This window comes from Perca flavescens, chromosome 20 (assembly GCF_004354835.1).
Source record: "Perca flavescens isolate YP-PL-M2 chromosome 20, PFLA_1.0, whole genome shotgun sequence".
NCBI lineage: Eukaryota > Metazoa > Chordata > Actinopteri > Perciformes > Percidae > Perca > Perca flavescens.
This window is the reverse complement of record NC_041350.1, coordinates 2,408,669-2,436,168: the sequence shown is the minus strand read 5'-3', so window position 1 is coordinate 2,436,168 and position 27,500 is coordinate 2,408,669. Positions and strand designations below refer to the sequence as shown.

Sequence of the window (27,500 nt, the reverse complement as noted above, 5' to 3'; positions counted from 1 at the left end):
TGGAGGCAGACTTTCTGGCGGCACCGGAGCTGTCCCAGTTTCACTTAGGTGTTTAAGTACATTGTCACTGACCATTGTACCTCTTTATATACACTTTTTTTTTTTTTTTAATTGTGATGTTTTTGTCACTTTTTTCGACCTATTTTACCCTTACTTCCTTCCTTTTTTCAACTGTCATTTATTTTTCTCGCTTTTTCAAAGTTTTTGTCACTTTTGTCGATCCGTTCTTGCCTTCCGTTTTTGTTTTCTTTGCCTTTGTCCATCAGTTTTTCAGTAACAAGGCTGTTGTTCAGTAAATCTATCGCTGAACACTATATAAACTTGTTTTTTCTAGAAAAAATTAACTGCACTTGATCTAAAATTACAATTAAAACAACATTAGGAACATTATTGAAAAAAGTTTGAGAACCACTAATAGAGGACATGTAACATTTCAGTCTGTGGTGGTGATTATGATGATGTGTGTGTGTGTGTGTGTGTGTGTGTGTGTGTAACATTTCAGTCAGTGATGATGAATCAATCTCAAACCTGATTCAGCAGAGCCTCCAGACCCTGAACCTCCTCTACGATGGCTGACCTCTCGGCTGGACTGCAGTCCTGCTTCCTGCAACACAGAATACACACATCGCTCACGAGGTCCCACATCGGATTTTTATTCCAGGTCAGAATGACATGGCAATAACAAAATAACATTCAATCCACTCTCTTTTAACTTCTAAGCAACAAACATTCAAGTTGCGTACTCCGTTTTCCTGCTCAACTTTTGTACCGACCAACCTGTACCTTTATTCGAGTTTCATGCATTAAAAAGCACATTTGTTGCTTTTCCCGATGTTTTTATCACTTTTTTCAACTTCTTCTTTGCTTTTTCTGACGTTTTTGTAGCCTCATGCTGGCGGGGGAGGGGGGATTTCTTTCTATTCTTAATGATACAAATCTTTGCCTTGAACTTTAACATGGACATTAGTTAAAGGAGAATTCCGGTCGATTTCAACACGTAGCTCTGTTGTTTGTGATGTTTGAGTACTGTCAGTAGCGAGAAAAACTAAAACTATCGGTGCTGCCTACACCGTGTTATCCTCCTGCTAGCGTTAGCACCCAGGAGGCTGAAACAGGGGCAGGTTTTAAACGTGCTTTTAGCCTCTTAACATGTTCGAGATGTCATTACAAGCGCCTACCCATGTGAACTGATTCCTTCCGAGTGAACACAGTGAATCTGACTGCGGCAGATGTGAAAGAAATGCATAAAGTTGTGCTAATTCAGCCAGTGCGCATACCTCGGTTTAGCTCCGGTGAAGTCCACAGAAGTCGATTATCAAACTCATACAATCCAATATTCCAAAACATATTTTTTCCACCAAAAAACAATGGTCACAAGAGCATAATTCGGTGTAAGTAACACCGATTATTTTAGTTTTTCTCGCTACTGACAGCACTCTGTGGTCACAAACAACAGAGCTACGTGTTGAAATAGACTAGAACAAAATACTTTTAGGCAATTTTATTTTATAATTTCTATAAAATGTTAGACCTTTTAAGGCCTAAAATTGTGATTTTTGAATTTTAGACTTTTTAAGACCCTGCGGAAACATTGGATACAAATCTTTGCATTAAACTTCAATAAACAATGTTTCTCGATAAGAGCCGTACATCTTGGCGACGTTCTTCAGGTAGGCGATCTTAGCCTCCAGGGTCTGGATGTCTCGGAGGGTCTGAGTCTGGATCTTCTCCTCGGCCTGCAGGGTGAAGGCGCTGCAGCCCACGTCCACGGTGTCCAGGCCGGACAGCTGGCCATGCAGCTGAGCTTTGGCCTCGGCGCAGCTCTGCAGGAAGGACTGCACGTCGGCCGTGCTCAGCAGCTCGTGTCCTTTCTCGTCTTTCAGCCGCTGGATCCGATCCCACCTGCAGACACAAAAGGAGACGGGAGAGGCCCACTCGCATTGAAATCCACGTCAGCACTCATCAAAAGATCTTTCACCAGTTTATTTCCTGTCAGAATCATCAGTGAGTATGTTTACATGCACATAATATTCTGTTTTTTTGCTCTTATTCTGAAAAAGACAATATTCCTCTAAGCCACATGTATGTGCAGATTTTGATCCAGCCCGCATATTAATTTAGGTTCACAATAGACTTTGGCCCACCTGGTTTTTGTATCTTTTTTCAATGTTTTTTTTTGGGACTTTTTGCCAACGTTTTTTGTCCCGTTTTACATTTTTTCCCAATGTTTTTTTTTTCTTTGATGGCTAAGTTACTTTTTTGGGTCTTTATGTCGACCGAGCTGTAAGTGAGAAGATTATATGAGACATGCAATAATACAAAGCTTGTAATAATACAATGCTTGACTTCTACAATGAAATAATAGCATGTGAATAACCTAAACACGTCTGGCCCTGGATGTGATTCTTGTTTTGCAGTGTGGCCCTTCATGGAATTGAGTTCGACACCCCTGCTCTAAGCTGTTTACATGGATAATGAAAGTGATTATTATTCCTGCAAACTCAGAAGGGCTGAAAAAGGCTACACATTCCTGTTAAACGACAAAATCAACTGCTGGATGGGAAAAGGATATTTTACAATAACTTTGAATACTGCACGTGGCTGTGAGTTTCACTTGAGTTTCAAGTGAACGCAACATCTGTGTTGTTTTTCCAACAACGGCAGCTGCAGCCTCCAGTGAAATACAGACACATTTTTACACCGTTTAGCTGTCAGCATTTTAACCGTGTTTACTCCAGCTGCTAGCTAACGGTAGGCTAACGGTAGGCTAACGTTGGCTGCTGCCAAGTGTAGTGTTAACTAGCGTGACATGCGACGGTGTTTAGGTTGCCTCTAATGTCCTTTTCAAAAGCATCAGAGAGAAGCCCAGGCATTTCAGTGGCACCGAAATCCGCGTTGCAATTCGGTCCGGTAGATAACACCCCACCCCCCAAATAAAAACTCTTCGGATCTACACGATTCACGTTTTTCGATTGTTGCCCAAACGCGGTATGGAATATTCCTCTAATATTCCCGTTTACATGCAGCCGTGTAAAACAGGGCTGTGTCTCAAAGCGCCTACTTGCACACTTCAAGCACTTAGTTTTAAGTATATTGTGTAGGTAACGCAAAAAGTCAGAGCACTGAAAGTACCAGGATTTGGTACCAATCTGCCAATGGGGGATTCCCAGACCCAACATCTGGATGTGGGGCTGGCTTGTCAGGCCAGTAAAAACCTCTGATTGAGACGCAGATTCTGAATGCGCTGTTTACATGTCCAAAGAGTACTTGAATGGAATAAACCCGAAAACCTTTTAGTAAGTAAGCTTATTTGGTTAGGACAATGCACATTAATCAACATTTCTGTAAATGCACCAGTGTTTGCCAGTCGGCTAATTTTCAACTAGTCCTAGTATGCATGTCTTTATGGTGGGAAGAAACCGCTTATTTCATAGTATTGTATGTCGAAAAAAGACAGTATTCTATTTAAAAAAAGTATATATATATATATATATACACATATATACAGTACAGGCCAAAAGTTTGGACAAACCTTCTCATTCAATGTGTTTCTTTATTTTCATGACTATTTACATTGTAGATTCTCACTGAAGGCATCAAAACTATGAATGAACACATATGGAATTATGTACTTAACAAAAAAGTGTGAAATAACTGAAAATATATCTTATATTTTAGATTCTTCAAAGTAGCCACCCTTTGCTTTTTTTGATAACTCTGCAAACCCTTGGTGTTCTCTCAATGAGCTTCATGAGGTAGTCACCTGAAATGGTTTTACCTTCACAGGTGTGCCTTGTCAGGGTTAATTAGTGGAATTATTTCCCTTATTAATAAAAAAGCAAAGGGTGGCTACTTTGAAGAATCTAAAATATAAGACATGTTTTCAGTTATTTCACACTTTTTTGTTAAGTACATAATTCCATATGTGTTCATTCATAGTTTTGATGCCTTCAGTGAGAATCTACAATGTAAATAGTCATGAAAATAAAAAGGAAACATTGAATGAGAAGGTGTGTCCAAACTTTTGGCCTGTATTGTGTATATATATATATATATCTCCTTGCATGTAAACATTGTCAGTTTCATTCAGTGTTCATGTGGTTGTTTGTAGACGGAGAGGCTCAGTTTCATGTTTGTACCTTTTGGAAACGCTCCTCTGTCTGGCCTGGATCTCTCTCTGCTTACTGTGTCGTCTCTTCACCAGTTCCTCCGCCATGCTGATGATGTCATCCAACTGGCCACGCCCACTCGCCAACTCAGTCAGGAAGTTCTGGAACGAAAAGTTAAAATCCCCCCAAAAAAATTGTGTATATTTTGAAAAAAACTGTCAGATTAAAACGGCTTGAATTTCCCTTTAACTTTTTTTTTCAAGTTGCTCATATTCGTTGGGTAAATTCAGAAGTAAAAATGAAAAAAGTCAAACATTTAAATGCAAATAAATAAAAAGAAAGAAAGAAAGTGTCCAAAAATGGTGGTTTGACACGTGTTCACAATATAAATGTTATGGTTTTGGTATTTTACTTTGTATTTTGTTCACTTTGTATCTGGTATTTTGGTTCTGTCTTGTCTCCTTGTGATTGTGTACCTTATGGTCTTGTTTTGTATTATGCTCCGTTTCCTGTTTTTGACTGTGTGTTCTGTGGATTGTGTATTTCTGTTTCCTGTTTTATTTTGATATTCCTGTTTTCTGTCTTGTCTTGTCTAGTTTTACTTAACTGTGTTTTCCCACCTTTGTTGATTACCCTGTCTCCCCTAATGTGTTTCACCTGCTGTGTCACCTGCCCCTTGTTACCTCATTACCTAGTTAGCCCTTGTCTTTCCTTCGTCTCTCGTCAGATCGTCTTGTATCTGTTAGCGTCTGTTTGTGTCTGTGCCCTGCCTGCTCTGCTGTTCCTGTTCCTGTTCCTGTTCCTGTCTGGTTAGTTTGTGAGCGTCTGTGTCACATCCTATGGCGCCATTTTGATGCTACCAAGCCATCACCTCCCGTCATCATCCCATTGACTCCCATTCATTTTGACGTCACTTTGACAGAGAATAACTTTACATCTGAAGAGTTTAAAGACTCTATTTGTCCGTTGTTTATTTCTAAAGAAACACGACAATGTATAAAAGGCTCCATTACCTTGTAGCTCACGTTATGGGTCCGTAGCAGACGCTTTTATAAAAATAGGCTAACGATTGAGATATACAATTACAAATGTATATCTGAGCGCCTTGTTAGCTCACCTGGTAGAGCAGGCGCCCATATATAGAGGTTTACTCCTCAACGCAGTGGCCAGGGGTTCGACTCTGACTTGCGACCCTTTGCTGCATGTCGTTAATAGTTAGCTAACGGTGTAAATAGTTAGCCAACAGCGTAAATAGTTAGCTAATGGTGTAAATAGTTAGCTAACGGTGTAAATAGTTAGCTAACAATGTAAATAGTTAGCTAACGGTGTAAATAGTTAGCTAACAATGTAAATAGTTAGCTAACGGTGTAAATAGTTAGCTAACAATGTAAATAGTTTGCTAACGGTTGAAATATTTTGCTAACGGTGGAAATATCTTAATGTTGACATAGTTAGTAATAGGGGTGGGAATCACCAGAGGCCTCACGATACGATATCATCCCGATACTTAGGTCACGATACGATATTATTGAGATTTTAAACATATTGCAATATTCTGCGATATATTGCAATGTATAACCGTTTTTCCAACTTCAGATTTTTCCCAATTTCAAATGATGTCCCGAAAGGACAATTTTGTCAACATCTGTTGTATCTAAAAGATCCATTTCTGTTTGTTCATCTCACTTCAGTTGTATTGCTGCAAAATGTGATTGTCAAGCAGACAAACTGACCAACACATTTAGAATAAAAGATCAATACTTGGCGTCTGTGTATCGATACAGTATTGCCAAGAAAAATATTGAAAAAGGGTTGCGGCCCTTTGCTGCATGTTGTTCCCCCCTCTCTCTCTCTCTCTTCCTTCATATCTTCAGCTGTCCTATACAATTAAAGACCTAAAATGGCCAACCCTTGTGACACCCTTGTCTCGTCTTCCCCGTCTACCAACATGCAACTTTGTTTTTCTCTGTGAAAATGTAAAAGACATTAAAAACTTTTAGGTCGTCTTTTTCCCGACGATTTTGTCACTTTTTTCTGTGCGTTTTAGGGAACCGGAGTGTTGCTGGTTCAAGACCCCATATGGACCAAAAGTATGTTGGTGTAATTCAGGCCTGTGTGTAATAGCAGAGTGAAAACATTGTAATTTCCCTTTATTGGATTAATAAAGTTCACATTATTATAATTTTTTGTCATTTTTTTCCTAGGTTTTTCAATGTTCTATTATACATTTTTCTTTACATGCTCCAAACTTGAATAAAACCCCCAAATTCAATGAAAGTAGTGAACTGGTTATTTATTTAACTGAAGAGCGTTGTAGGGAACCATCCATCTTCTTTTGCCTTAATTTGGTTTAAATAAACACAAATTTCTGATATAGAAACGTTTTGTTTTTCTGTGTCAAAATGTAAAAAAAGAAAATATCTTAACTTTCTGAAACTTTCGTCCCATTTTTTCTGTGCTTTTTTGAGGTTTCTTTAAGCTTTTCCCATGTTTTTGAAGATTTTCCCAACATCTGTGTCACTTTTTCTGTGGCATTGTTTTCCTACGTTTTTCAATGTTCTATTATCAATTTCTCTTCAAATGCTATAAAATTGAATAAAACACCCAAATTCATGGAGAGTAGTGACCTGAACATTTATTTAACTTGAGAGGAGTGTTGTAGGGAACCAGCCACGTTATTTTGTTTTAAAATTAGGTTGAAAGAATCCCACATTTCTGATTGAAAATGGGTCAGATTTGACAGGAAGGTTGAGTTAATGTGTCGTGCTGAGTGAGGTCTTCACCTCGTATTTAGCCTGAACCACTCCCAGGTTGTCGGCGTCGGTGCTGAAGGTGTTCAGGACGTTCTCCTTGTCCTCCATCCACGACTCAAACTCCTGGCAGCTGTTGTAGAACCGATGAAGACGAAGCATCTCCTGCAGACTCCTGGTCTTCGACTGCAAAACACACAACCATTTGTATTCTACATTCCCTGCATCTTCAAAACTTCCTTTAGGCTTTATTTTAAAAGGGTCATTTTTCAACCAGGACCCTATTTTCCCCACGCATTTGTGTGTAAGTGAGTGATGTGAAGAAAAGTCTTTGAAACGCTGTGAACCGAGCTGTAATGTAACCCTACAGAACAAATGTTCAGCGTCAGTTAGCATCCACTAAAAGTTCTGTTGTTACCGCTGACAGACTCAGATTATTATTCTAAATGTCTGACAACATTATGGGATGGATCCCTACAGAGATAGACATTTTAGTTAAAGAGTAAGATCCTTTTTTTACATGAAACAGCCCCGAAATCACCATCACCAAACTCCACCAGACTCCATGTAAATAATCAGGACTTTTAGCGTGTATAGAGCCAGCATATTTCCACCAGACTCCATGTAAATAATCAGGACTTTTAGCGTGTATAGAGCCAGCATATCTCCACATGTAAATGGGTGAATTAAGGGTTTATTTCAACCAAACCAGAGTGGTGATTGTTGGAACAGTGGAAAGATGAACCAAGATGGCTTTTGGTCATTTTATTTAGTTTCTGTCCACTTTGAATGAAGTGTGTTTTACGATGATAAAAGTCCTGATTATTTACATGGAGTCTGGTGGAAATATGCTGGCTCTATACACGCTAGAAGTCCTGATTATTTACATGGAGTCTGGTGGAGATATGCTGGCTCTATACACGCTAAAAGTCCTGATTATTTACATAGTTTAGTATCTTACTCTTTAACTAAAAGGTCTATCTCTGTAGGGATCCTTTCCATAATGTTGTCAGACAATTATATATACACTTATATATATATATACACTTATATATATATATATAATAATCTGAGTCTGTCAGCGGCAAAAACAGAACTTTTAATTGACGGATATTGTATTGACTTATATATTATAAGGTTTGCAGTTTGTTTTGCGTCTTGCCCATCAGTCACTTTACACACAAAAACATGGGAAAATAAGAGTTCCAGGTTGATGAGAAAAGCCAAAGTTACCCTTTAATCTTTACACAAACTCCAGCATTATCAAACTACATTTCCCATGTTGCCCCTCTCACCTTGACCAGGTTGTACAGGGAGTTGTAGTCCCGGTCCAGGCCGGCCTGCGTGCTCTCCACTGTGTCTCTCTGGTACTGTGGGTCTGGCAGCGATGTGGTCTGGATCTCTGCCGTACCGCGACGCATCGAGCGGCTGCGTCTCGGACGACTCAACTTCCTGCTCGGGCTCTCTGGCGCACCATTGGTGGAGACGGGCGGGATGGGGGGAGGAGCCTGAGAAGTGTTAGGACAATGATTAGACCCATTATTGATCTAAAATGGTTCATTTTTACAGACAGGTCTTATGAACACAGATTTATTTAAAAAGGTTATTGATAAATGACTATAAATCGTACAGTGGCTGGCAGCAGGGTCAGGTAGGTTTTGGGGACGAGCTGCTGGTTTCCTCGGCTGTCTCTGGCCAGAACTCGGTCTCCATCCGGCTCAGTGTGGACTATGGTTACAATCTCATTACGATCCCATGGAAACTGACCTGAAACCACATGTTAACATTTTTAATGGAATAGATCACCAAAAACCTTTCCATGCTTTCTACAGTGTTTACTAGAGTTAATTTCACTGTTGGTAACGTGATAGGGACTGAATGGAGCATAGAAATCAACGGGAGCGGGACGTAGAAATGTGTGTTTTGAGTGTCAGAAGATCTCCATTAGGAATTATGCAATGCAATGGCCTAGGCCTGCAGGTAATGTATGTTACCTAGGCCTGCAGGTAATGCATGTTACCTAGGCCTGCAGGTAATGCATGTTACCTAGGCCTGCAGGTAATGTATGTTACCTAGGCCTGCAGGTAATACATGTTACCTAGACCTGTAGGTAATGTATAGTTACCTAGACCTGTAGGTAATACATGTTACCTAGACCTGTAGGTAATGTATAGTTACCTAGGCCTGCAGGTAATGTATGTTACCTAGACCTGCAGGTAATGTATGTTACCTAGGCCTGCAGGTAATGTATGTTACCTAGGCCTGCAGGTAATGTATGTTACCTAGGCCTGCAGGTAATGTATGTTACCTAGGCCTGTAGGTAATGTATGTTACCTAGACCTGCAGGTAATACATGTTACCTAGGCCTGCAGGTAATGTATGTTACCTAGGCCTGTAGGTAATGTATGTTAACTAGGCCTGCAGGTAATGTATGTTAACTAGGCCTGTAGGTAATGTATGTTAACTAGGCCTGTAGGTAATGTATGTTAACTAGGCCTGCAGGTAATGTATGTTAACTAGGCCTGCAGGTAATGTATGTTAACTAGGCCTGCAGGTAATGTATGTTAACTAGGCCTGTAGGTAATGTATGTTACCTATAGGCCTGCAGGTAATGCATGTTACCTATAGGCCTGTAGGTAATACATGTATAGTGTAGCCTAAATTTGAGGCAAACTCAATGATTTGACCGCGATTAACCAATCAACTGGCTAGTTATCCTCCAGACAGCAACAGACAACGTCTCTTTTTCTTTCTCGGTTTTAAATGACCAGGTTAAGAAAACCACACTTTGTGTGTGTGACTAACTTACCCGAAAGAAACTAATTTGAATGTGTTTTAGTGTTAGTGTAATCTCCCATCATGCCCTGCTGTATGACAGCCACACAGAGCTTTAGTACCTCTGCTGTATCTGAAGCGGACCTTGGCCCTGCTGTCTTCACTCTGACAGGAGCCGCTGCCAGAGCCCCCCCCACCCCCACTCCCACCTCCGGCTCTAGGTGGCGGTGATGTCACCGCTCCTGGACCATCCTCGTCTCCGGATGAGTCGCTGCTGTATTGGATCATCTTACTCTGCTGAGGCTCCGCCTACACAGGAAGAGAGTCAGCGTCACTTTATTCAGAGAACATTTTGTCTGGGTTTTTTTTTCAGCTGTACCGAACCGTAACCCCTAAACCCAGGTATGAACCGAACCCTGACACCTCAACCTGGATATAAACCAAATCGTGACTCCTTAACCCGGGTGAGAACCGAACTGTGACTACTAAACCCAGGTATGAACCGAACCCGCCAGTGCTCCTTAAACACAGGTGTGAGCCGAATCGTGCCCCCTAAAGTTGGGTATGAACCGAGACATTATACCTGGCCCTGACAAAAAACGTGAATCCTGTGTACTGTTACACGTGCTGTTCTGTTTATACAGCTCATGCTTGTTATTATTATTATTATTATTTAATGTTTATTTGGCAGGGACAAATGCATAGAACATTGCTTTATAAAGAATACAAAGTAGATGCCATGCATACAGCTTTATAGCCATGATTAATTTGCTACACCTGTTCCTGGTTAGGCTTTTAAAATTAAAACAGAAATTACAGAGTACTAATATAAAAACTTGTAACTATTAAAATACATACAATAAATACATCCCATACATGAAATAAAATATGAACTTAAATGAATGTAAAACTCACTATAAAATAGAGTTTAGACACATTTAACAATACAAGAACACAAAAGTATGCATAAAGTACAGGCCAAAAGTTTGGACACACCTTCTCATTCAATGCATAGTTTTGATGCCTTCAGTGAGAATCTACAATGTAAATAGTCATGAAAATAAAGAAACACATTGAATGAGAAGGTGTGTCCAAACTGTTGGCCTGTACTGTATTTCTATGCATGCTAACATATGCAACATTATGTTTGTATGAATTGTCTTGTATCTTGTATAGTCAGTGTTCACAGAGTTGTTTCAGTTTCAGCCATTGCTTTAAATGTGTATTAAAAACCTTCTGTCTTCAGCGACACAGAAAGTTTGAGCTAAGTCTGTACTTACGGTCAGAGCTGTTTGCTGCGCGGCGCTCCTCGCCTGCTCGGTTAGTCTCTTTATCTCCGAGGCGTAGGCCACCATCTCCTTTTCCAACCGCAGGTGGCGCTGCAGCAACGCGGCCGTGCTCGACTCATCCTTTCCGTGATCCTCGCTGTTCAGCAGCGGTTTCCTGTCGCTCAGCCAGGAGTCGGCCTCCGCCACATCTGCAAAGTACTGAATGGAGGAACGCAGTTAGCTGTACGAAGATCTGAGGATCCAGTCCCCATAAAGTATGGGTGCATGATATATCCAATCCAACTTTATTTGTTAGGCGCTATAAAACAACCAAAGTTGACCAAAGTGCTGTACAGAAGAATAAATAAGACATGAATAAAAATAATAGCCGCACAATGAAAAGCAATCAATCTAAATAATTAAAAGAAGTAAATTAAGTCAACATCTTACTGGGTCTCAAAGGCCACAAAGAAGAGATGGATTTTAAGGACAAACAAAGAAGAGGCCTGTTTAACATGCAGCGGCAGATCATTCCTTAATTTAGGAGGCGCCACATCAAAGGCCCGGTCTCCTCTGAGCTTCCGCTTTGTTTTAGGTACACTCAGGATCAGCTGATCATCTGACCTGAGAGAGCGATGGCGATATAAGGGCGTAGAAGCTCCGATATTGACTCAATATCGTTGTCGCAATATCACGATGCGCAATATTATATCGAAAGGGGTTGCGATATTGTAATGGCAAATTCACATTTAAGCATTTATTCTTTATAATCCTTATGTTCTTATTCAGCACATTGCATTTTCATACACCAAAGTAAAGACAGTTCATTTGCATTCCTGCATGTGGATTAGAGTTTGTTTATACTTCAGAGACTGAGAGTCTGAGAGAAAGTGTATGCCCGTTGTGTGAACTGATAACCCACAAGGCCACAAAATCTAACATCCTCCCCTCCCAGATCCGTTCCCCCCTTGTCTGTTTAGATGTACGGGGAGCATGACCCCAGCTGGGGCAGAAAGGGACATAGGATTAGATGAAGTGGTTTTATGAGGTACATCAGGAAAGGACAGAGGATTAGATTTAAGGATGTATGTCAGAAAGGGGCAAAGGATTAGATGAAAGTGATTTTATGACGTATGCCTGTTTCCCTGATAATGCCAGTACAGGATCTATATCTTTACTGTCGTCTGAAAGAAACTTCTAGAAGGTTGCTATGTTTATTGTTTGACAATTGTGTTCAAATGTCACTCCCCTTTTCCCCAAATGTGCATTTAAGCTCACTCTTCCTTCCACTCATTTGAAGAATCTTTGACACACCGAGCTACGTGCTTCTTGTTAACCTGTATTCTTCCTATTTTGCAAAATATATATGTCTTTAATAAAATACAAAAACCCAACTTGGTTTTAGTCTCAGTCTGTCTTATTTGTTTCAATTTACTAAACTCTCAAACTCTACCCCCTGCTGCAAAGGAAACTTCCACGATAATATTTGCAATATTTAGCAGCTCTATGACCAGGGTCTAACTCATGACGAGCAAGCACTTTCTTACCGCTGCTGGCATAAAGTTGCTTCCTCGAGCAAAACGTGCATAAAAAAAGCACCAGGCTCTCTCAGTTTCTGGCAGCAACTGCCAAAAGGCTCGCCGTCTCTACCTACTTCTTCTATCCACGCCCTGAGTCTACATCAGCCAACATCAACTGGTGGCCCGCGGGCCACATTCGGCTCACCAAAGCTTTTAGTCTGGCCCGCAGAATAATCATGAATTCACAAAATGTAAAGAGAAAAAAATGTGTTCTGTTATTTATCATTTCAAGCATTTAGAGCAAAAACCCAGACCTCCTGTATTTACATCTCTATTCACATGCCGGGATTCTCTACAGCGATGACCGAGCTCCACACACACAGCTGAGCCGAGATGTGTGTGCGTTAAAACACACACACAGCTGAGCCGAGATGTGTGTGCGTTAAAACACACACACAGCTGAGCCGAGATGTGTGTGCGCGTTAATTTAACACGCAGCACCTGACTGGGAACGATACAGAAAGAGTTACCAACGGCCGCTGGGGCAGATGAACTCACGCTGGTCTCTTTTCTGTAAATAGGCTACAATTAAACCTTCGTGAGTAGAAAGTCAATACTTATCAATACACTCACCTGTGTAGACTGGCATCAACATGTAGAAAGTGATATTTCAATCTGCTCTGTCTGCTCAGTACACCGCGCTGTTTTACGCAAACACAGCTCTACTCTGCAAATAGCGAATTTTTACAAACAGGCTAAAACAAAAGCTGTCGGTTTGTAGTCTAACTGTTTATCTTAGTTTGCCGGGAATCTGGAAATTTGGACAAATTCTTGTAAAACTCACTGCTGGCTGAACAAACCAAACTCCGCTGGAGCGGTAAATCAGAAGTCCTATTCAAGGTCCTTGAGAGATGCACGTTCACAGTTCTATTCCAACATTATCAACAACAGCCCTGGCAACTCCAAGCAACTTTTTTCTACCATACATGACATCCTCAAACCGCAAACTCACTCTCATTCAGAAGCCACAGAAGAGAGGTGCAACAATTTCATTACTTTCTTCAGAAAGTAATGAAGTAGTAGACACCATCCGCTCCCTGCTATCCAGTTTCTCCACACTGCCTGTCCCGACTGCGGACCCACAGCCTGGGATTTCCCAACCTCTCAGCGTTTTTTTTGTCATCTCACAGCAAGAGGTTGAGGACATCATCAAAAAGATGAAACCATCCACCTGCGCTCTGGACCCTTTTCCTACAGCCCTGGTAAAATCCAACCTCCATGCCATAAGTCCCCTCATCACAAAGGTCATTAACCACTCCCTCCAGGCTGGCCATGTTCCATCAACACTGAAAACCGCTGTCATCAGGCCATTTCTCAAAAAACCAACCCTAGACCCAGAAGTCTTTGCCAACTACAGGCCCATCTCCAACCTTCCATTCCTTTCCAAGGTGCTGGAAAAAGTAGTTGCCGCACAGCTTCAGGACAATCTAAAACAAAACAATCTGTTTGAGAAATTTCAATCTGGTTTCCGCCCTGGCCACAGCACAGAAACAGCCCTGGTCAGGGTCACAAATGACCTGCGGATGACTGCAGACGCTGGCTCTCCATCTCTTCTTATCCTCCTGGACTTGACTGCAGCATTCGACACTGTGGACCATAACATCCTCCTCTACCGCCTAATTTCCACCATCAGTGTTTCTGACTCTGTCCATGAGTGGTTCTCATCCTACCTCACCGGGAGAACTGAGCATGTCGCCTTGGGAGACGCTAAATCCCTGACACACAACGTCACATGTGGTGTCCCTCCAGGCTCAGTGCTCGGCCCCACCCTGTTTATTCTTTACATGCTCCCCCTTGGCCATGTCATCAGCCGGCATAGAATTTCATTCCACTGCTATGCTGATGATACTCAACTCTACCTCAAGACAAACCCAACCCCCTCTTCTGCCCTGCCATCATCCACTCTGACCACCTGCCTGGAGGAGATAAAGGCGTGGATGAAGCAAAACTTTCTGCAGCTAAACAGCTCCAAGACATTCTAGTCGGCACCCCACACCAGGTTCGATCATCTGACATTACCAGCATCACCTTCTCCGGCCAAACTATTCCACTTTCAACATCAGCCACTAACCTGGGTGTTAAAATGGACTCTCATCTGACCTTTGAGGCTCACATCAAACATCTCTGCAAGACCTCCTTCTTCCACCTCAGGAACATCGCCAAACTCCGTCACACACTCACTCCTGCAGACGCAGAAAAGCTTGTCCACGCTTTTGTCTCCTCCAGGCTGGACTACTGCAATGCGCTCCTCACCGGGATCCCTGACAAAAGCCTTCAGAAGTTGCGATATATTCAAAACAGTGCTGCTACGATCCTGTTGAGGGTGCGCAAATATGACCACATCACCCCCATCCTCAAATCACTCCACTGGCTTCCTGTCTCACTCAGGGTACTCAGAGTACAAGGTCTCCCTCCTTACCCACCAGTGCATTCATGGTGAAGCCCCCCTCTACCTCAAGGAACTCCTCACCCCACAGACCTCAACACGTATCCTCCGATCTGCCTCAGCATATTTTTTGAAACCTCCCAGGACAAAGCTTTGTACAACGGGAGATCTGGCTTTCTGCTCAGCTGCTCCCAGTCTGTTGAATGCCCTCCCTGACCACCTGAGGACCCCACAGACTGTGGATGCTTTTAAACGTGGCCTTACAACCACCTTTTTAGGAGAGCTTTTGAGTGAACTTGTGCCCTTTTCCGTTTATTTACTCCTTTTTCTTTACATGCTCTCCATGTGTTTTTATAATTTTTAGCACTATCATGTAGCACTTTGAGATTTGCTTAAATATAAAGTGCATTACAAATTAAATGTATTATTATTATTAAATCTATGGAGGTATTATAAATGGCTACTTAATATGCACGTGAATGACGCGATCGTTATGTTCGAGTTCTTCATTCTTGATGATGATGATTTTGGTTGTATTATTTTGCAACAGCATCTTTCATTGCAAATGAGGGATACATGACGAGTGCATAGTCATTCATCATTAAAGCTGGGCTTTTGGCTTTTCCATGTCAACTTTTCCCTTCAGCCTCTTTGACAGTGACATGTTTACCTGACAACAGCTGTTTCTTTCTGCAAGCATTTTCCACCCATCATGATGCTGCATTCTACAATAATGTTTCCATAATCACAGACTTTAACCATCACTCCTCAGTGAACTGCCTCCTAGTCTGAGATCTATTTCTAGTTAAAGAGCCAGTTATCATTATGGAGTTTCCATGTTTTTTAGGAGTTTGCTCACACTAATACATGTAAAAGAATAAAAAAAGAATAGCATTAATTCAGTAAGAAAGTGAAAATTTCAAACAAGAATAGGCGTATTAGGTATAAATACATTTTATTTTCTTTATTTGAAAGTCTTGCCCCCAGAGTGTCTGCTTGGAAAAATTCTGGCCCTTGAAAATTTTTTGTTGATGACCCCTGTCTACATCCTCCCTGTCCACTGTATTTCGGTCCTTCCACAAAAATGCAGAGTTTTTTTGTGATTGTTGTGGGGCAAAAATCCTTGATTATGCGCCACGTTTTCTTAAAAACCTGCGATAGAATATGCTATATGAATGAATGAAATTATGAAATATGAAATTGCGTGAACTTGCAAAAACTGAAGTTTGATGAAAAAGAGAAAAAAAAAAGTGATTCCCTTTGTTGCTTTTCGATGATGTTCACATCGCGTAATTACTTCACTTCATAACGTTCCCATGGCAACAGGGGAAAATGGTCAAATCACTGAGGTTGCCTCAAAATTTAGGCTACACTATACTGTACATGCATTACCTACAGGCCTAGGTAACATGCATTACCTGCAGGCCTAGGTAACATGCATTACCTACAGGCCTAGGTAACATGCATTACCTACAGGCCTAGGTAACATGCATTACCTGCAGGCCTAGGTAACATGCATTACCTGCAGGCCTAGGTAACATGCATTACCTACAGGTCTAGGTAACATGCATTACCTACAGGTCTAGGTAACATGCATTACCTACAGGTCTAGGTAACATGCATTACCTGCAGGTCTAGGTAACATGTATTACCTGCAGGTCTAGGTAACATGTATTACCTGCAGGTCTAGGTAACATGTATTACCTACAGGTCTAGGTAACATACATTACCTACAGGTCTAGGTAACATGTATTACCTGCAGGTCTAGGTAACATGTATTACCTGCAGGTCTAGGTAACATGTATTACCTGCAGGTCTAGGTAACATGTATTACCTACAGGTCTAGGTAACATACATTACCTACAGGTCTAGGTAACATGTATTACCTGCAGGCCTAGGTAACATGTATTACCTGCAGGTCTAGGTAACATGTATTACCTACAGGCCTAGGTAACATACATTACCTGCAGGTCTAGGTAACATACATTACCTACAGGCCTAGGTAACATACATTACCTACAGGTCTAGGTAACATACATTACCTACAGGCCTAGGTAACATACATTACCTACAGGCCTAGGTAACATACATTACCTACAGGCCTAGGTAACATACATTACCTACAGGCCTAGGTAACATACATTACCTGCAGGTCTAGGTAACATACATTACCTACAGGCCTAGGTAACATGTATTACCTACAGGCCTAGGTAACATGTATTACCTACAGGCCTAGGTAACATGTATTACCTACAGGCCTAGGTAACATACATTACCTACAGGCCTAGGTAACATACATTACCTACAGGTCTAGGTAACATGTATTACCTGCAGGCCTAGGTAACATGTATTACCTGCAGGTCTAGGTAACATGTATTACCTACAGGCCTAGGTAACATACATTACCTACAGGCCTAGGTAACATACATTACCTACAGGTCTAGGTAACATACATTACCTACAGGCCTAGGTAACATACATTACCTACAGGCCTAGGTAACATACATTACCTACAGGCCTAGGTAACATACATTACCTACAGGCCTAGGTAACATACATTACCTACAGGCCTAGGTAACATGCATTACCTGCAGGTCTAAAATGGCTGCGCAATATTATGGGACTTTTTTGCAAAGAAAATTCAGGGATTATGAAATCATGCAAGCCCCACATATTTTGCTTTCCATATTGTTCTTCTGGAGGGTCTGGTATCAGGTTTAAAGATGGCGTTTCTTGGTCTACCTGTTTGATGGCGGCGGCGGCCTGCAGTCTGTTGCGGTGTCCCGTGGCCTCGGCGGTCAGGTGGCTCCACTGCTTCTTAAGGGTGCGGATCCACTTCTGGATGGCTCTCTGATTGGGCTGACTCTGTTTGGACAGCAGGTCCTGGCCTCGACCCAGAACCCCCTGGTACAGAGACTCCTGGGCCTGGAGCTCCGCCTCCAACGCCTTACAGGATGTAATCAGATTACATTACAAATACACAAATCAATTAAAATCGGTTAAATCTCAGAAAAAAATGTACAGTACAGGCCAAAAGTTTGGACACACCTTCTCATTCAATGTGTTTCTTTATTTTCATGACTATTTACATTGTAGATTCTCACTGAAGGCATCAAAACTATGAATGAACACATATGGAATTATGTACTTAACAAAAAAGTGTGAAATAACTGAAAACATGTCTTATATTTTAGATTCTTCAAAGTAGCCACCCTTTGCTTTTTGTGATAACTCTGCAAACCCTTGGTGTTCTCTCAATGAGCTTCATGAGGTAGTCACCTGAAATGGTTTTACCTTCACAGGTGTGCTTTGTCAGGGTTAATTAGTGGAATTATTTCCCTTATTAATAAAAAAGCAAAGGGTGGATACTTTGAAGAATCTAAAATATAAGACATGTTTTCAGTTATTTCACACTTTTTTGTTAAGTACATAATTCCATATGTGTTCATTCATAGTTTTGATGCCTTCAGTGAGAATCTACAATGTAAATAGTCATGAAAATAAAAAGGGAACGCATTGAATGAGAAGGTGTGTCCAAACTTTTGGCCTGTACTGTAAATGTAGAAGAAAATTACAGAGTCCCCTGAAGGGACTTTCTGGTGTGCACTAAAACTTTCTGGTGAGTACTAAAACCTCCTTGTGAGTACAAGATACTTTCTGGTGTGTACTAAAACTTTCAGGGAGGTGTGTCAAACACTTGGGCCAAAAAACGTCAGCAAAAGTGACAAAAACTTCAGAAAAGGCGTCAAAACACTGAAAAAAATCTAGCCAAAATTCTGCGAGGGGCCAGGTTTGGCCCCTGTGCCTCGAGTTTGACACATGTGCTTTAGGTGCTCCGTAAAAAATGTATGAATGCCATGTTCTCTAAAATCTCTCCTATGTATGTTTGCACTTCAGAATTAATTGTGTTGTAGTTGGCCCGATTTGTGTCATGCTGAGAAAGTGTGGATGTGGATGTGGACAGGACCTTGTGCTTGTGTTGGGCCAGCTGGATGTGGTTCAGGTCTCTGCCGAGTCCGGCAGTCTGCAGCCTCAACCAGCGCTCGTACAGCCAGGCCTCCGCATCCTCACAGTCATAGAAGAACTCAAACAGCCTCAGCTGAGCATCGAGCTGTCTCCTCCTGACAGGTGGGGAGGAAGGAAGGAAGGAAGAGGAGGAGGAGGAAGCCAGATGTGAGAAGGAAACACGAGGAGTGGAAGAAACAAGAGAGGAGAGGAAACGAGAGAGAGAAAAATTAGACGAGAGAGAAACGAGAGGAGAGGAAACGGCAGAGAGACGGAGACAAGGGATGAGAAGTTGGGGAAACGAGAGGAAAGAAAGCAAGATGAGAGGAGAGAAAGAAACGAGAGGAGAGGAAAATGAGACAAGAGAGAAACGAGAGGAGAGGAAACGGCAGAGAGACGGAGGAGAGAGATGACAAGAGATGAGGAGAGGAGGAAACGAGAGGAAAGGAAACAGGACAAGAGGAGAGGAATGACGCAAGAGAAGGAAAAAGAGGGGAGAAGGAGAGAAGGGGGAAGAGGAGAGGAAATGAGACGAGAGAAAGCGAGTTGAGAGGAGAGAAGGAAACAAGAGAAGAGGAAATGAGAATAAACGAGAGAGGGGGAAACGAGAGGGAATAAGATGAGAAGAAAGACAAGATGGTAGGAGAGGAGACATGGAAGAGGGAAGAAGAGAGGAGATGAGGGGAGGAGGAAACCATAGAGGGGAAAAGAGAGGAAACGAGGCCAGAGGAAACGAGAAAATAGCAAACGAGACCAGAGGAAATGAGACAAGAGGAAACGAGATGAGGAAAGGAGACCAGAGGAAAGGAGACCAGAAGAAACCAGACAAGAGGAAACGAGAGGAGAGGAAAGAAGAGAAGAGGAAACCAGACCAGAGGAAACCAGACAAGAGGAAATGAGACAAGAGGAAACGAGACAAGAGGAAACGAGGCCAGAGGAAACCAGACCAGAGGAAACGAGAACAGAGGAAACGAGGAGAGAGGAAATGAGATAACAGGAAACCAGACCAGAGGAGGCGAGAGGAAACGAGGCGAGAGGAAACCAGACAAGAGGAAACCAGACCAGAGGAATGAGACAAGAGGAAATGAGGAGAGGAAATGAGACAAGAGGAAACGAGACAGGAGGAAACGAGGCCAGAGGAAACCAGACAAGAGGAAACGAGGAGAGAGGAAATGAGACAAGAGGAAACGAGACAAGAGGAAACAAGGCCAGAGGAAACAAGGCCAGAGGAAACGAGAAGAGAGGAAACGAGGAGAGAGGAAATGAGACAACAAGAAACCAGACCAGAGGAGGCGAGAGGAAACCAGACCAAAGGGAAAACCAGACAAGAGGGAATGAGACAAGAGGAAACGGGGCCAGAGGAAACAAGACAAGAGGAAACGAGACAAGAGGAAATGAGACAAGAGGAAACCAGACCAGAGGAAATGAGACAAGAGGAAACGAGGCCAGAGGAAACGAGACGAGAGGAAACGAGACAAGAGGAAATGAGACAAGAGGAAACCAGACCAGAGGAAATGAGACAAGAGGAAACGAGGCCAGAGGAAACGAGACGAGAGGAAACGAGACGAGAGGAAATGAGACAAGAGGAAAAGAGGAGAGGAAACGAGACCAGAGGAAACCAGACAAGAGGAAACAAGACGAGAGGAAACGAGGAGAGAGGAAATGAGACCAGAGGAAACAAGGAGAGAGGAAACCAGACAAGGGGAAACCAGACGAAAGCAAGCGAGGTGAGAGAGGGAAAAAGAGGGGAGGAATTGGGACGGGAGGAGAGCAGTGAGAACAAAGATGGAGGGAGATGTAAAAAGAGAATAAAAAATAAAGAAAGACAGATGAAGGTGTAAAGGAGTGATCTATCTTCATATCTGTGGTTTAATAAATCAGAATCAATTAAAGTGAAAAGTGAGGGAAACCTGTTTCCGCTGAGAGACACCAGAGATTTGTACTGCGTGTCGAGAGCTCTCACTCTGCTCTGAATCTGCTGACCATCTCTCGCTTTCACCTGACGGAGGAGAAAGACACGTTAGTGGACAAATCAAAGACTCCCTCCTGCTCCTAGACCTTTATCTTTACCTAAGACAGGGGGGTCAGTTTCTCTAGCCTCTTGGCCAGGTCATGTTTGTAAATGAGAAGTTGTTCTCAAACAATTTACCTGGATAAATAAAGGTTTAAAAGATAAATTAATTAAAAACAAAGGTGTCTGAAGCGGCGCTGCTGCTGCTGCTAGCCTTGTCTGGACACATGGATGTTTCCCATAAACATAATCATAAATATATTCTGATCTGATTACAGCAAAGGCAACGTCGGAAGTATTGACGGCAAAATAGGCTCCAGAATATTTCCTTCTGGATTGACCGGTGCAATTTTTTTTTTTTTTTTATTACATTTATATACAGTACAGGCCAAAAGTTTGGATTCTCACTGAAGGCATCAAAACTATGAATGAACACATATGGAATTATGTACTTAACAAAAAAGTGTGAAATAACTGAAAACATGTCTTATATTTTAGATTCTTCAAAGTAGCCACCCTTTGCTTTTTTTGATAACTCTGCAAACCCTTGGTGTTCTCTCAATGAGCTTCATGAGGTAGTCACCTGAAATGGTTTTACCTTCACAGGTGTGCTTTGTCAGGGTTAATTAGTGGAATTATTTCCCTTATTAAAAAAAAAGCAAAGGGTGGCTACTTTGAAGAATCTAAAATATAAGACATGTTTTCAGTTATTTCACACTTTTTTGTTAAGTTTTGTTAAAGGAAACGCATTGAATGAGAAGGTGTGTCCAAACTTTTGGCCTGTACTGTATCTGCATCTATATCAAAACCTCGAGACTTTCAAACATCAAAATGTCATTTATTAATATGTATTAGTGTCTAAATGACATATAAACATCTTTTCATATTCTCGCGTGAAAAATAGGCGTCAGCAGTGCAGTGTGAACTAGGGTTTAATCCCGGGAAACGGGATTCCCAGGAAATCTGATCAAAACCATTTCCCGGAAAAGGTTATGACGGGAAATGGGAAATAAAATAAAATAAAAAAGGCAAGGAGTGTCTATTGTTGTCATACGGTAACGTTACCTACGGTAATACAGGCTCCCTAAATCATTACACAGGCTCAACACATTCATTCATTAAAGACAGGCCTGTCTCTTTTTGCAGTGCACACTGCACACAATTGTACATTTCTGAGGATCATTTTCTTTCATTTTGTTCGGCCTTGCCCTAATAAAGAAGTATTTGGTTAACTTTGAGTGATTATTCCCGTTTGCAGCCGTTTACTCATCCTCAACAGCCACAGAATGGATTTCGATAACGTAATGGTTTAGGAATCATTCAATGGTTTACTTCGTTAGTTTTTATAATAGATTTCTATAAAACATTGATTCTATAAGGGTTTCCTAGATTTTCAGAAGACAAGTCCCAGACATCCCACCTGGCATTTGCTGCTGCTTGATCACGCAGCAGAATTGATCATTGCAAACTGTGTTGATGATGGACATAAACTGTATTTTTTAGTCCTAAAAATGATACAAATAATATAAAAGATGTCAGTTTGGGATTTTGGGAACGCATATTTGAATGATATCGATACATTAGGGCTACTTGGGCTAAAAACAAACCAAAAAAACATTTCCCGGGATTCCCGGAATATGGTCTGTCTATTTCCCGGGATCTGATTCGTGTCATTTTCGGGGAAAATATTAAACCCTAGTGTGCACGCTCTAACCTGTTACCATGGGAGCCCAAATAAAAACAGACAAGCTGCCAGTGTGCCTTACACATTTCGCAGAGACACGCAGAGAACTCAGAGAGCTGTAATGTGTAATGTTGTAATTTCTTTTCTTTTTTTTCAAATTGGTATCGCAAAAATTATCGTTTAGGAACTGGTATCAAAGTCTCGGTATCGAATATTTTTGTACAGCCCAAATCACGAGGGAGGGGAGGGGAGGGATATGTTCATTTTGCAAATTGTAATGTTATTTGTGTGGTGTTGAAATTAATTAAAAAAATATAAAATATCGCACTTTCAGCGCTGTGCTGCTGATGGCGGTGATGGTTTCACCGTGAGCGGAGATCTGAGCTTCCAGAAGATCCTGTTTCTGGAGGAGAGACTCCACCTCAGCCAGCTGTTTCCCCAGGTCAGAGGAACTGGCCTGGGACTGGGAGAGAGAGGGGGGGAGAGAGGGGGGGAGAGAGGGAGGGAGGGAGGGGGGGGGGGAGGGGGGAAAGGGAGGGAGACAGAGAGGGGGAGGGGGAGGGAGAGAGCGAGGGAGGGAGGGAGAGGGATGGGAAACAGAGAGAGGGAGGGAGACAGAGAAAGAGCGGGAGAGAGAGGGAGAGAGAGGGAGAGAGAGCGCGAGAGAGAGGAAGACAGAGAGAGAGAGAGGGGGTGGAGGGAGCGAGAGAGAGGGAGGAAGAGATGGAGGGATGGGAGACAGAGAGAGAGAGAGAGAGAGAGAGGGAGACAGTGAGAACGAGAGAGAGAGAGAGAGAGGGAGACAGTGAGAGAGAGAAAGAGAGGGGGAGGGAGAGAGAGAGGCAGGAAGAGATGGAGGGATGGGAGACAGAGAAAGAGAGAGGAAGACAGAGAGAGAGAGAGAGAGAGAGAGGGTGGAGGGAGAGAGAGAGACAGAGAGAGAGAAAGAGTGAAGGGAGAGAGAGAGAGGGAGGGAGAGATGGAGGGAGGGAGACAGACAGAGAGAGGGAGAGATGGAGGGATGAAGACAGAGCGAGGGAGAGGGAGACAGAGAGAGAGAGAGAGTGGAGGGAGAGAGAGAGAGAGAGAGAGAGAGAGGGTGAAGGGAGAGAGAGAGAGGGAGGGAGAGATGGAGGGATGGGAGACAGAGAGAGAGAGATGAGGGATACAAAGAGAGGGAGAGATGGAGGGAGGGATGGGAGACAGAGAGAGGGAGGGAGGGAGAGATGGAGGGAGGGAGACAGACAGAGAGAGGGAGAGATGGAGGGATGAAGACAGCGAGGGAGAGATGGAGGGATCGGAGACAGAGAGAGGGAGAGGGAGACAGAGAGAGACAGAGAGGGCGGAGGGAGAGAGAGAGACAGAGAGAGAGAGAGGGTGAAGGGAGAGAGAGAGAGGGAGGGAGAGATGAAGGGAGGGAGACAGACAGAGAGAGGGAGAGATGGAGGGATGAAGACAGAGCGAGGGAGAGGGAGACAGAGAGAGAGAGAGGGTGGAGGGAGCGAGAGAGAGGGAGGAAGAGATGGAGGGATGGGAGACAGAGAGAGAGAGAGAGAGAGAGGGAGACAGTGAGAACGAGAGAGAGAGAGAGAGAGAGGGAGACAGTGAGAGAGAGAGAGAGAGGGTGGAGGGAGAGAGAGAGAGGCAGGAAGAGATGGAGGGATGGGAGACAGAGAAAGAGAGAGGGAGACAGAGAGAGAGAGAGAGGGGTGGAGGGAGAGAGAGAGACAGAGAGAGAGAAAGAGTGAAGGGAGAGAGAGAGAGGGAGGGAGAGATGGAGGGAGGGAGACAGACAGAGAGAGGGAGAGATGGAGGGATGAAGACAGAGCGAGGGAGAGGGAGACAGAGAGAGAGAGAGAGGGTGGAGGGAGAGAGAGACAGAGAGAGGGTGAAGGGAGAGAGAGAGAGGGGAGGGAGAGATGGAGGGATGGGAGACAGAGAGAGAGAGATGAGGGATACAACGAGAGGGAGAGATGGAGGGAGGGATGGGAGACAGAGAGAGGGAGGGAGGGAGAGATGGAGGGAGGGAGACAGACAGAGAGAGGGAGAGATGGAGGGATGAAGACAGAGAGAGGGAGAGGGAGACAGAGAGAGAGAGAGGGTGAAGGGAGAGAGAGAGAGGGAGGGAGAGATGGAGGGAGGGAGACAGACAGAGAGAGGGAGAGATGGAGGGATGAAGACAGAGCAAGGGAGAGGGAGACAGAGAGAGAGAGAGGGTGGAGAGAGAGAGAGACAGAGAGAGAGAGGGTGAAGGGAGAGAGAGAGAGAGAGGGAGAGATGGAGGGATCGGAGACAGAGAGAGGGAGGGAGAGGTTAACTCACGGTGCTCAATTTAGGGTCCAGGTTGAAGTCAATCTTTTCATAATTACTGACAATTATTAGTTTCTCTAAACTCACCTGTAGTTCTTTCAGTTCCTGGGAGACGAGCTCGATGTCTCGGAGGACACTCAGATTTTCAACTACATTACCCAGCAGCCCCCTCTGCTCTTGGAGCTGCTGCAGTAGGTCCTTCCATCGATGGCTGATGTTCTCCTCTCTTACAAACACATAACACACACACAAATAAATAAATGAATATACATGCTCAGTAAACGCACATCAAACCAACATGATGTCGGGCTAACGGAAAAAAAATCACTTCCGGTCCATTTGAGTTGCGGGGAGATATGCGAAATCAGCAAACTCGTTTATTTCTGTTGTCATTTTCAGCCATAACTGTAACTTTTAAAAGATATACAGTACAGGCCAAAAGTTTGGACACACCTTCTCATTCAATGCGTTTCCTTTTTATTTAATTATAATTAAAAATGAATTATGTACTTAACAAAAAAGTGTGAGTTTGCTTTTTTATTAATAAGGGAAATAATTCCACTAATTAACCCTGACAAAGCACACCTGTGAAGGTAAAACCATTTCAGGTGACTACCTCATGAAGCTCATTGAGAGAACACCAAGGGTTTGCAGAGTTATCAAAAAAAGCAAAGGGTGGCTACTTTGAGGAATCTAAAATATAAGACATGTTTTCAGTTATTTCACACTTTTTTGTTAAGTACATAATTCCATATGTGTTCATTCATAGTTTTGTAAATAGTGATGAAAATAAAGAAACACATTGAATGAGAAGGTGTGTCCAAACTTTTGGCCTGTACTGTATAGTTAAACACAAAAGGTCCAACCCATCCCCGGTGTTGGGAAAGTTCACTTTCTACATGAACTGGTTCAAAGTTCAGTTCACAAATTCACAAAAAGTTCATACTTCAACATTTTGAACTAAGTTCACAGTTCCAAAACTCTGTTCATAGTTCTCTTTTTCCGTATGTTGCTGCGAGCTATTATTTCTCTAAATTATTGCCACAGCCCAAATATAGAACCACAGACAGCAATTATTTTATCAGTTTTAACACTGAAACTTTATGCGTCAGATTTCCTCTTCATATCCAATCAGCTCAATGTGCCGTTTCAGGTCTGCTGTGGATGGGACTCAAATGCAGATTTTCTTTTTGAAAGTCGGTGGGCAAAGTTTGCACAGAAATTGTGCAAAAAACTTTAAATGATCATACGAAGCCTCCACGCTGCTTTCTGTTTTGATGACCCGTGTGGCGGTGAGACACTGGTGGCTGGTGTTGCGGGATTGGGTGTTTTTTCCGCTACATATGAAGGCCTGTTTACGGTGTGTTTTAACCAAGGGGGTGAGCTTCGCTTCAGAACTCGAACCTCCTATGGTGCCATTTTGATGCTAACAAGCCATCACCTCCCGTTAGCATCCCATTGACTCCCATTCATTTTGACGTCACTTTGACTGAGAATAACTTTACATCTGAAGCGTTTAAAGACTCTATTTGTCTGTTGTTTATTTCTAAAGAAACACACCGATGTATTAAAGGCTCCATTACCTTGTAGCTCACGTTATGGCTCCGTAGGAGACGCTTTTATAACAATAGGCTAACGATTGGGTCATAACCACGAGACTTACTGTCACACAGTAGAGGAATTACCGTATAGTACAGGAGAAGCTCACAGGCAGTTTGGACTTCCATTAGCTGTTTAGGTTTAATTACTAATGTTAACTAGCATGTTAGTGATCAGTAATTACTAATGTTAACTAGCATGTTAGTGATCAGTAATTACTAATGTTAACTAGCATGTTAGTGATCAATAATTAGCCTGTGTCTATGTTATCTCCTTACATATACCTAGGTATATGTAAGGAGATAACATGTATAACATGTATATATACCTAGGTATATGTAAGGTATATCTAATATTCCAACTAGTTTTTTCTAAAATCTTCCCGACTTTAATTCTCTAAATGTTCCAACCATTTTCTCGTAATATTCAGACTTTTTTTTTGCTTAAATATTTCCATCTATCTGTGGTCTCTTACGTTTCTTTGCTGCGTCTTTGATAAACCAAATGTAGCGCTAAGGCCCTGTTATGGTTTCGGTTATTTTGCATTGTTTTCTGTTCTAATTCTGATCTGGTATTTTGGTTCTACCTGGAAGTTATAGACCTTTTTCACGGCATACATGTTGACATGTCATAGCAGGAAAAATACAGGTGTGTTCAAAACCATTACTGTTCGCTACATTCCACTTAGGAGAGGTCCTGGTATTGTATGAAATATCTTACTGGGACACTTGATGGAACTGAGCCATCGTTAAGGTTATCAATGTCAGCTGTGCTTTTCCTACTAAGACAGGTCAACATGTCTGCTGTGAGAAAGGTCCATAGGAAGCAGACATTGGGATTGGGTCTATAGTAAACAGGAGAATGTCTTCCTCTGACCTCCGGATGACCTGCTCCTTGCTGTGGTAGTTTCCTCTCTCTATGGTCTCGGCCATGTCTCTCAGGGCGGCGAAGCGCGGCTCTCTGGCCAAGGCGTCGGTGGCCAGCGCCTCCAGACGCCGGCCGGCTGCCTGGGCCTCCTCCAGG

At 42.6% G+C, this 27,500-nt stretch overlaps 1 protein-coding gene across 1 annotated transcript in view; it reads right to left on the bottom strand.

Moving 5' to 3' along the window:
* The window catches only part of sptbn5 (spectrin, beta, non-erythrocytic 5), a 177,732-nt gene that overhangs the window by 129,124 nt on the left and 21,108 nt on the right, over positions 1-27,500 (bottom strand). The window contains exons 10-23 of the mRNA XM_028566292.1: positions 27,354-27,500; positions 24,966-25,104; positions 22,897-23,031; positions 20,784-20,872; positions 18,836-18,989; positions 17,611-17,814; positions 10,915-11,121; positions 9,757-9,943; positions 8,490-8,626; positions 8,155-8,367; positions 6,893-7,045; positions 4,140-4,270; positions 1,651-1,902; positions 529-604 (exon numbers count right to left, since the gene is read on the bottom strand). The exon at positions 27,354-27,500 is cut by the window's right edge and continues 74 nt beyond it. Of these exons, the coding sequence (XP_028422093.1) occupies positions 529-604; positions 1,651-1,902; positions 4,140-4,270; positions 6,893-7,045; positions 8,155-8,367; positions 8,490-8,626; positions 9,757-9,943; positions 10,915-11,121; positions 17,611-17,814; positions 18,836-18,989; positions 20,784-20,872; positions 22,897-23,031; positions 24,966-25,104; positions 27,354-27,500 (2,224 nt within the window). The remainder of the gene's footprint in view (positions 1-528; positions 605-1,650; positions 1,903-4,139; positions 4,271-6,892; positions 7,046-8,154; positions 8,368-8,489; positions 8,627-9,756; positions 9,944-10,914; positions 11,122-17,610; positions 17,815-18,835; positions 18,990-20,783; positions 20,873-22,896; positions 23,032-24,965; positions 25,105-27,353) is intronic.